At 45.2% G+C, this 11,131-nt stretch overlaps 1 protein-coding gene across 1 annotated transcript in view; it reads left to right on the plus strand.

Annotated features, from left to right (window-relative positions):
- DNAH9 (dynein axonemal heavy chain 9) overlaps positions 1 to 11,131 on the plus strand; it is a 206,620-nt gene that overhangs the window by 167,098 nt on the left and 28,391 nt on the right. The window contains exons 37-38 of the mRNA XM_073881496.1: positions 944 to 1,117; positions 1,571 to 1,778. Coding sequence (XP_073737597.1) covers positions 944 to 1,117; positions 1,571 to 1,778 — 382 coding nt within the window. The remainder of the gene's footprint in view (positions 1 to 943; positions 1,118 to 1,570; positions 1,779 to 11,131) is intronic.

Consider the following 11,131-nt stretch of genomic DNA (forward strand, 5'->3'; position numbering starts at 1 on the left):
GAATCATGGAACACTACATCAAAAACTAATGATGTAAAGTATGGTGATTAACATAACAATAAAAAATTTTTTAAAATTTTAAAATAAAATGCCCAATCTGGGTCTCTTTTTAGGTTTTCCTTTTGGGGATTTTTCCTAGGTCTATCTGTTCAAAGAATGGGCTTATTGCCAGTAGTAAGCAGGTCTGTTATGGGGGGCGTGTGTGTGTGTGCACACATGTGCATACACGTTGTGTGTTTCAGCTTGGACACAATGAGATCATGAGTCCGCTGGCTGCCCAGCCCTATCCTGAGGGGCTCGTGATCTAATACGTATGCATGTAAATTATACATCTCTACCTATTCCTTCCATCAGAAAGACCAATATAGCTTTATCTCTGCTGCTCCTACATTTTAGAAATTTTAGCTCTTGAAGGGACCTTAGAAGTCCTCTTTCTAGGATGCTCCTTTTACAGATGAGGGGACTGAGGCTCTTCTCACCCCACCACCTATGCCCCCAGATGTCAACAGCCACCATGTTATTCATTCCGTCCCTGACCGCCACCCTGGAATTGCTGAGTCTCTGCAGTCTGGGAGGATGGGGGTCCATCTAGCTCTTCAGGAGCTCTTGGCCGTGCTTGCCCATCTTGTGGTCAAGCCCCTCCCCCTCAGTGTTCTTACACCCCCTCCCCGCACCCCGCGAGGACTCTCAGATGCACAATGCCGGGGCAGCTAAGCCACGTGGTCAAGCAGTGGCACATGCACCCACTCAGGGCTGGCCCCTGTGCCGCTGGGCCTTGTCTGGGCTGATCCTCGGGGAAGCAGCATCCTTCCCAGAGAAGCTGCTCCATCAGGCAAAGCATTTCATGTTCCCCACCCTGACCTTCTGCCTGAAGCCAGGGCAGCCTGTCCAGGCTTCGGAAGCTCTGGAGAGCCTCGCCCCCTGACCCGCTTTGTGTTGGCAGCTCGTGGACTACCGGGCAGAGTTCAGCAGGTGGTGGCTGACGGAGTTCAAGACGGTCAAGTTCCCCTCCCAGGGAACTATCTTTGACTACTACATAGACCCCGCGACCAAGAAATTCGAGCCTTGGTCCAAGCTCATCCCCCAGTTTGAATTTGACCCCGAGATGCCTCTGCAGGTGAGTGTGGCTGAGTGACCGAGGATGTACAATTGCGCCAAGGACCTCTCGTGGCAGCTCCTATCAGTGTCCCAGCATTTTAACCTTGCAGGAACTGGCCATCCCCAGCTACATGCCTTTCAAGAGGAAATCCTAGGTGCAAGGAAGCCACCGATTCCCCACAAAGACTAAGTAACTTGATTACCAGACTCCACCGGCATCCTGGGGGGCAGAGCAGGGAGACAGCAAGGCAGAAGTTTTCCAAGCCCAATAGGGAGGCCGCAGAGAGGAGGGGGGGTGCTCTCCCCCAGAGAATGAGGTTATGGAATGAGCTTACTGGGCATATGAAGGAAGACACTCCTGCCCAAGGTAGCGAGCCAGCACCACTCTGCCTCTGAAATGGTCCAGAATGTTTTTGCCAGGAAGCTGTTTCTCCCATGAGCCCCTGGCCTGCTAACCGGGTTCTCACTGCAGGCTTGTTTGGTGCACACGAGCGAGACCATCCGGGTGTGCTACTTCCTGGAGCGGCTCGTGGAGCGGCGGCGGCCGGTCATGCTGGTGGGGACCACCGGCACAGGCAAGTCGGTGCTGGTGGGGACCACGCTGGCCAACCTGGACGCTGAGGAGTACCTGGTGAAGAACGTGCCGTTCAACTACTACACCACGTCAGCGATGCTGCAAGGTGAGGGCCTGGAGTGCCTGGAGGGGAGGGGAGGGCCGGTGGGGGTGTCTGAGAGGCCACGTGCCCTGACGTGGAGATGGAACAAAGCATCGGCACCTGTTCGGCCTGACTTCCCCTGCGCCCGCACTCTGCTGTTGCCTCTCCTTTCTTCCTTTCTCCTCCGCGGCACCTCTGTTCCACTCCTCCAGCACCCTCAGCACTGTACTTTTCTTCATCCTGTCTCCTACCTTCCTCCCTGGCCTCTCAAATCCCTCCCAGGCCAGGAGTTCAACACAGAACAGTGTTCAGTACCTTGATGCCGAAGAGAGCTGGCACCCGGTGAAGGATTGCCACAGGCTTGTGGAAGCATCCTAGAGATCTTTGCCTTCACCCTTCCTGTCTCATAGACAGGGAAACTGAGGCTCGGGTAACAGTACGCGATCACCCAAGGTCACCATCAAGCAGCAGGGCCGGCGGGGTGCATCCAGTCTTCTGAGCACATGGGGGGTGCTTTTCACTGGGAGCTGATGTGCTGGGCTCCCGAGTGGGCTCGGATCCTCCAGGTGCAGCTTCAGAGTCAGAGGCTCCCTGAAAAAGGAGTTTTGCCCTTGCCAGAGTCACTTTCTCCTTGACCCTCACTACCTGTAGGGTCTCCTTGTGTATAGAGACACTCATCACATGAACCCTAGAAGCAGCTTCCTTTTCAAGAGGTGCCCAAGCCAAGCTCCTGGTGACAGGAGAGCAATGGCAGGGCGGGGGGGGGGGGGGCCACCCTGCTCTTACTCCTCACCCTGCAACTTGGCTGTGGTTCGCATGTGAGACCACAGTGCATGGCCACACCTGCATTGCAAAACCACGGACAGTCAGGAATTCCGGGCACCAGAATTTGCACACTGGGAAATTAGAAGCCATAGCTTAGTACATGGAAAGTGAGCCTGGCACTTTGCCTGCCCGACATCCAGGCCAGCAGACTTACAAAACAGTTTCACTTCAACTTCCTCTTGCTCAGCTTGGACCAGTGTCACTTACCCCATCCTTCCACGGCCCCTCCCAGCAAGAACCCCAGAGTCATCCAGCTTAGTATTGGCACCGTTCCGCATCCCCAACTCCCACAGAGAGTAGAGCTTGCTTCCTTCCATCCTCCTGACTATCCTGCCAGTTCTTCCAGGGTCGGGATCCCAGCCAGCTCTGGGTGCTGCTGGGGGCCCCACTCTCTGCCCCCTGCCTCTCAGAGCAGTCAGGCACCCGGAGCCCCTCAGCAACAGAGACACTCTCCACCTCTCCATCAAGTGAGCCTCTGGGCTGCATCCCCTGTCATGCTCCTAAATGTTCCACACTGTCTGTCTCAATCCAGCAAGCTCCTGTAGTTCGCACATGAATATTAACAAGTAAGACAACTCGAAATGCTGGAGACTCATGTCAGGACTTCACTTGTTTGTCAGTGACGTGAGCATCTTCTGTTTGAATAACCAAAGAATATGCCATTTTTAAAAAAGATTTTATTATTTGAGAGAAAGAGAGAGAGCACAAGCAGGGGAACGGGCAGAAGGAGAGGGAGAAGCAGACTCCCCGCCGAGCAGGGAGTCCGATGTGGGGGCTCGATCCCAGGACCCAGGGATCATGACCTGAGCCGAAGGCAGATGAAGAATATGCCATTTTTTTGCTCTTCATAAGGTATGAGGCACTTAACATGTTTTGTCCACCATTATCTGAAGTCTATGTGAGCAACAAAGTCTATCCCAATTTCTGTAGTGTAAATACTCCCACCGTGACCCATTTCCAGCTGCCGACCAGCACCCGGAGGCGGTAAGCAGACTTCACATGCCTGGCTGGCTCACGTCTGAACACTGTTTGGTCTACCCACCAGAGTTTCTTGTTCACGGGAAGAGAGGCCTCTGTGCTCATTTGTAAGCCTAGAGTCCAGTGAGCGGTCAGATGATCAACCCTCCCCATTCACTGCAATTCTCACGCTGCTTATAACTATGCTAATAACAACAACTGGCATGTATCAAACGCTCACCAAGTATGTGTCAGGCACCAATCTGAGACTGGAATTTTACACATTTTTAAATCCTTTAATCCCATCCGGCCCCATGAAGTAAGTCCTTGTATCATCCCCATGTTATAGATAAGAACCTCAAGGCACAGAGAAGTTAAATAAGCTACCCTAGACCACACACAGTAAGTGGCAGAGCCTGGGTTTGAACCCAGACAGTCCGACTTCAAAGCCTGTGCTCTTAACCCTGAGGTTAATACTGCCTCCCTGGCAAGAAAATACTTTGAAAACGGCAATAAATGTTTGCTATTAGTGCTATTATCATTAGTGGGACCATTCAAGGATTCTGGAGGAGTTGTTTTCTGGAATCCTATTATAAGGATTCTTAATGTAAAAAAATACTTTAAGTGGAGAATAAAAACTTATAATCAACGAAAAGGAGATGAGCTGCCTGCACTGCCCAGACCTCTCTCTCTTATTCTGGGCCCCTAACCTGGAGGATTTTCCTCTCCTCTCCTGTTGGAACACAGAGAATTATCCAGAAGCGTCAGACTGCTGTCAGATAGACCCAGGATAATGCTGGCTCCTCGCTGCAGCTGGACACAACATTTCTGCGTCCTGTGAGCTCCCCAGTGGCCTCTTGGTCCCATCCACTCTCCACACTAGGGATGGATGAAGCAGGGATCACTAACCTCACCCATCCAGAAGCAACTAGGAACTGGGGAGTCAGCCAGAGCCCCAGGGGAGCCACCCTAAATGCCAGAGTCCACGCAGCAGAGCTCATACCCTTGACTCTGAAAAAAATGCTGAATTCCCTTACTGGGAACCCCCTGCTGCTTTCTTTGGTCACAATCCAAACAACTTTGTTTCTTTGGCTTCTTAGCCTAAAACATTTTGGAGGCAACAAAATGGCAAGAGAAAGGGTGCCCACAGCCTTTAGAAAAGGGGGGAGCCAGAAAACTGATATCCAAGAGGAAATAGAAAATTTCAAAAAGGAGATGCAAGAACTCCAAGGGTAGCTGCTGTGACCTGGACAAGAGGCAGATTCCCCCACCCACATCCTGACCCCAACCCTCTTTGCCTCTTTTTGCAGCAGAGTATTTTCATTGCTGGTCGTACTTAAGACCCTGTGTAATTACAGAAAAATAGAATGTGTTTTGTGAAGCATTCTGCTTCAAAGGGCAGGTAGTACACCCAGACAGATGTGCAAAATGTGCATTTCTAACTGGTCTGTAGTGGCAAATGGTGGGAAGTAGCCTAATTATCCATGTGACAGAATGCTAAGCATTATTACAAAGAATGAGGACATTCTGTATGAACAGAGTTGGAACTATGTCCACAGCTTTGTTGCATGAGAAAAGCAAGACACAGAGTGTATGGTATGCTCCAAAATGTGTCGTGTTTAAAAAGAGAAAGGTAAAGAACACGGGGCTCCTGGGTGGCTCAGTCAGTTGAGAGTCCGACTCTTGATCTTGGCTCTGGTCTTGATTTCATGGTCTTGAGTTCGAGCCCCGCCTTGGGCTCTGCACTGAGGCTGGAGCCTACTTTAAAAAAGAAAAAGAACAAACAGGGTTGATGGAGGAAGGTGGGTGTGGGATGGGCTAGATGGGTGGTGGGTATTAAGGAAGGCACTTGTTGTGATGATCTCTGGAGGTTGTGTGTAAGTGATGAATCACTGAATTCCACTCCTGAAACCATCATTGCACTATGCTGACTAATTAGAACTTAAATAAAAATTTGAAGAAAAAACAAAAAAGAGATAAATAAAAATATTTTGTTGGTTATATTGATTACACACACACACACACACACACACACACTCATATATCTATGCTTATATATACTTAGAATATCTCCAGAAGGACGTACAATAAACTGATAATAGCAGGTGCCCCTGGCAGGGGGAGCTAGATGCTAAGAGGGAGCTGGAGAATTCCTTAAACTTTTTAAAAATTATGAAATATTTCAAGCATGCAGAAAAGTCCAAAAAATAATATAGCAGGTGCCCATGTACCCACCAGCCAGATTTCACAGATGTTAACATTTTGTCATTTTGCAGTGAATCTTAGCTTTGCAAATAACAGCCAGCACACCACCCCCATCCTCCTTCCTGCCCCTCTGTGACTGAGTACTAAAACTGATGTGTATCATTCCAAACTTAAACCTTTTTTTAAGTTTTTAAATTCCATTTAACACATGGTGTAATATTAGTTTCAGGTGTACAATAGAGTGATTCACCACTTCCGTACACCACCTGGGTGCTCATCACAAGTACGTGCCTTAATCCCCAACACCTAGCTCACCCATCCCCCCTCCTACCACCCCTCTGGTGATCATCAGTTTGTTTTCAGTAGTTAAGAGTCTGTTTCTTGATTTCTTTCTCTTTCTTCCCCCCCGCCCTTTGCTTGTTTGTTTGGTTTCTTAAGTTCCACATATGAATGAAATCATATGGTCTTTGTCTTTCTCTGACTTATTTCACTTAGCATTATGCTCTCCAGCTCCATCCATGTCTTTGCAAGTGGCAAGATTTCATTCTTTTTTATGGCCGAGTAATATTCCATTGTATATACACCACATCTTTATCCATTCATCAGTTGATGGACACTTGGGCTGTTTCCGTAGTTTGGCTATTGTAGATAATGCTGCTAAAAACATTGGGGTGCATGTATCCTTTGAATCAGTATTTTTGTATCCTTTGGGTAAATACCTAGTAATGCAATCGCTGAATCTCGAGTAGTTCTATTTTTGAGGAACCTCCATGTTCTTTTCCACAGTGGTTGCACCAGTTTGCATTCCCACCAGCAGTGCATGAGGATTCTTTTTTTTCCACATCCTTGCCAACACCTGTTGTTTCTTGTGTTGTTGATTTTAGCCATGCTGACAGGTGTGAAGTGATAGCTCATTGTGGTTTTGATTTATATTTCCCTGATGATCAGTGATGCTGAGCAAAATGGATGAAAGACCCAAATGCGAGACCTGAAACCATAAGAATCCTAGAGGAGAATACAGATAGTAACCTCTTTGATATCAGCCAAAGCAACTTCTTTCTAGATATGTCTCCTAAGGCAAGGAAAACAAAAGCAAAAACAAACTACTGGGACTACATCAAAATAAAAAGCCTCTGCACAGAGAAGGAAATAATCAACAAAATAAAAGGCAACCTATGGGATGAGAGAAGATATTTGCAAATAATATATCTGATAAAGGGATAGTATCCAAAATATATAAAGAACTTATACAGTTCAACACCCAAAAAACAAATAATCCAATTAAAGAGTAAGCAGAAGATATGACTAGATATTTTTCCAAAGACATCCAGATGGCAAACAGACAGATGAAAAGATGCAAATTTACACTTGTACATATATGTACCCATAAAAATGCATAATGTTGTGTCATAGTTACATTTTAAATATATATCACACTGTAACTTCCATTAGCAACTTTTTAAACCATTGTCTATTTTGATACATGTAGATGTATCTCATTGGTTTTCACTGCTGTACAGGATTCCAGTGTGTGGATAAATCACAACCTATTTATCCATTTTCCGACTAAAGGTAGCAGAATTGTTTTTTACATTTTCCCTTTTTAAAAAAAAGCATCATTGAGTTATAATTGACATACAACACATGGCACATATTAAATTACACAATTTGATAAGTTTTGAAATATTTACACATCCATGATACCATCACTACAGTTGAAATATCCGTCACCTCTGAAAGTGCCTTCCCCCCTTACCCTTCCACCCTGCCCATACCTCGGCAACCACTGATCTATTTCTGTCACAATAGGTTAGTTTGCATTTTCTAGAATTGTCTATAATGGAATTACAATATGTACTCCTTTTTGTCTGGCTTTTTTCACTCAGCATGATTTTGAGATTTGCCCATGTTGTTGAGCAGATCAACAGTTCATTCTTTTTGTTCTCAAATAGCAAGATAAAATATGTAAAAGACTCAGAATGAGTCCTAACGTGCAATAAGTGCTTAGTAAATGGAAGCTATTATTATAATAATATCAAATCCGGGTGCCTGGGTAGCTCAGTCGTTAAGTGTCTGCCTTCGGCTCAGGTCATGATCCCAGGGTCCTGGGATCAAGCCCTGCATTGGGCTCCCTGCTCCACGGGAAGCCTGCTTCTCCCTCTCCCACTCCCCCTGCTTGTGTTCCCTCTCTCACTGTCTCTCTCTCTGTCAAATAAATAAAATCTTTAAAAACAATAATAATATCAAATCCTTCTTGAATTTAAGGATCTATAAATACTATGTAATAATTTTGAAGCCCTACTGCCAAAACAAAAGGAACCCAAGCAAAAAAAGGTGGTTTGGGGGGTTTAACTTCAACTATACTAAAGGACATAAAGGACATGCTTTATGTGATGTTTATACTGTGCCAAACCTTGGGCTAAGGGTCTTACCCCTTTGGTTCATTTAACCCTCCCTATCCAATGAGACAGTGTCAGTAATGCCTTTGCCTGCATGCAGCAGAAAATCTGACAGTAATGACATAAACAGATTTTTTTTTCATGCAACAAGAAATCTTGAGGTAGGCAGTTCCTAATGCTAAATCAGTGGCTCAATGATACCAATGTTATAATACCTATTCTCTTAGCTGCTCCCTCGGGGTGGCAAAATGGCTGCAGCTCCAGCCATCACATCTGCATTCCAAATGGAAAAAAGAAAAAGATGAAGGGGAGAGTTAGTGCCCATATCAGGAAATAACAGCTCTCCAGGATCCCCAGTGATTTGGAACATGGCCACCCCAGCTGGAAAATGACTAAAGAGAAGGAACTTGGAGATGGTATCCATCACAGATCTGATAGTCTCCGTTTTTGCGAGATGAGAAAAATGAGGCTTACAGGTGTTAAGTGACTTCCCTGAAAGTCACACAATGAGTTAATAGCCAAGCTGTCTTATTTCATCGAGCTATAGCCGCTTTCTGCTTTGATAAGACTGTAAGTCATGCTTCTCGCTTTCCATAATAGAATGCCAACTTTGCTCCCATTCATCTGATATCTAGAGCACATGGATATCTTTCCCTTTGATAGTAAATAAAATAGGCCCTTCAGGTAGTCATCAAAACGTCAGATTTCTATTGACTTCTCTCCAACAGCTGCCAAAGCACTGACTTAGAATGCTGACACCTCACGCTGTGGGAGGCAGGGACCCACGCACATCCCCATTCCCCCAGCTCCTGCAACCCCCGCAAACCCATTGCATTGCTTTCATTCCCTTTCCTGTGTTACAATGTAATGATCCACCCTTGGGCTTTGTTGAGGGTTAGGATGATAAAAGATCATTTTAAATTACTTTTATATCTCCTGTTGAAGATCATGCCCATTCTGTAACCTAATATTCCTTTTGTAAGTATCCTTAATACGTGCCCTTTAGAATTTAGCTCCTGGGAAATTTTTGTTCATACAAAGTGAGAGGCGGATTTGTTCCGGTAATCCAGGATGACGTGGTTGCTGTAATTAAACACAGATTTAGTTCTGAGATTTCAGGTTGGCAGTTCATAAAGGACAGCGTGCAATACATTTTTATTTGGTTACAATAAGGGTGTCATCCTAGATGATGGGTCCAAATACGTTTCTCTTCCTGTATTATGTTGGAATCCCTGTTTAGTCTCTTAATTGGTCTGTTTTATGTCTCTTCAAATACTTGAAGCCTCTTCTTCTTCTTTTAGAAAATATAAGTAATTTTTAAAACTAAAGGAATTTGCAGTGACCCATAGACAGGATGGTCTAGAAAGAGAAAAAGGAGAAGCAAAGAAATGGACCGAGTCATCGATGGGCTTATATTTGCAGCATAACGAGAGGAGGCTAAAGATGATGCTCTTCACAATTTGGAATTCTCTTATCATCCAGCTGTGATTTAAATTATTAGTTGAACAAATATTTGAGGGCTTAACTGCACTAATTAGATAGGAATTCGGGCATTGAATCTTCATGTAATATGACTCTCCATAACCTAGTCAGTAGAAGTTTGAGGTTGGGCAGGACCAGAAAAGATCTGATCAGACTCTCGACCTCACAGGAGCCTCATCACACTTCTGTCATTACAGGTAGTCAGCTCTTGTCCACCTGCCTTGCTGTCTTTCAAAAAGGAGATGACACAAAATGAAATCATGAAAGATATGTCACCTCATGGGTAGGACACTCTGCTCAGGATGAGCAAAGGTAGTTTCAGAGTATTAAAAAAATGGAATACAACATATGTTTCAGACAACAGAGAAACCATCCCATAAATTTTGGTACCTCCAAATTATGGAACACAGTGCAGCAATTAAAATCATGTTTTAGGAGAATATGTTATATAATGTTGACAATACGTGGATTGCGTGTGTGCGTGCGCGCGCGCACGTGCGCGCACACAGCAGAATATGTGGTATAATTCTGATTTTGTAGAGGAAAAATTGAACAGAGTGAATAGACCGGGATAAAATGCACCAAAATATTGAAACTCACGGCTCCTGAGAGGTGATCAAATCCCAGATAATTGTCACTTTCATCATTATGATTTTCCATTTTTTAATCTTTACATCATGAATATGTATTCTTTTTACAATCATACAGAGCATGTTACATTTGGAAAGAATAAACTGCAAAGCCCTTCCAATAATAATGGAAATGTCTTAACACATGAAAAGATTAGATGATATGGAAAGAAAAGAGTTTCAAGAAAAGGAAAATCGGTACGAAGTCAGACATCATTAACTGCTGATGATCTCTGTCAAAAATGTGGTCAGGCAGTGAGTTCACCAAACTGGGGCATTGTCAAAGGAAGAAGCCATGTCTTGAGAGTATTCAAATGGTTCACGGTACCGACTACGCCAGGTGACCCAGGTTAGAGTCCTGGCTTGGCCATTTAGCAGCTATGGGACCTGGGATAGAGCCCCTGATTTTCTCTTAAGCCTCAGTTTTCTTGTTTGTTCAAAGATTCTTAATATGTGGTAGGGCTGCCCTGAGGAGTCAGTGATAACATGCCTGCCAGGGACCCCATAGAGAGCCGCGTCTTTAATGATGCATCACAGGTGAATGGACACCCAGCTCTGAGTTCAGAGCCTGGAGGAATCTATGGGGCAGGAATGGCCGGGGCAGCCCTAGACAGGGACTGGGGTGTGAGGGCTTCCAAGGGCTCTCTCCCTGAGTGATGTATGAAAGAGGTACTAGAATCAGAATCTACAGACCTGGACCCCAATTCCGGCAAGGCATGCAACCTGCCTTAGCCCTTGTTTCCTGTTTTGTTTTGTTTATTGCTTAGTCTTTTTTTTTTAATTTTATTTTATTACCTTATGTTAGTCACCATACATTACATCGTTAGTTTTTGATGTAGTGTTCCACGTTTCATTGGTTTTGTATAACACCCAATGCTCC

This window comes from Callorhinus ursinus, unplaced genomic scaffold (genome assembly GCF_003265705.2).
Source record: "Callorhinus ursinus isolate GAN/ISIS: 27379988/994484 unplaced genomic scaffold, GSC_fseal_2.0 scaffold43, whole genome shotgun sequence".
NCBI lineage: Eukaryota > Metazoa > Chordata > Mammalia > Carnivora > Otariidae > Callorhinus > Callorhinus ursinus.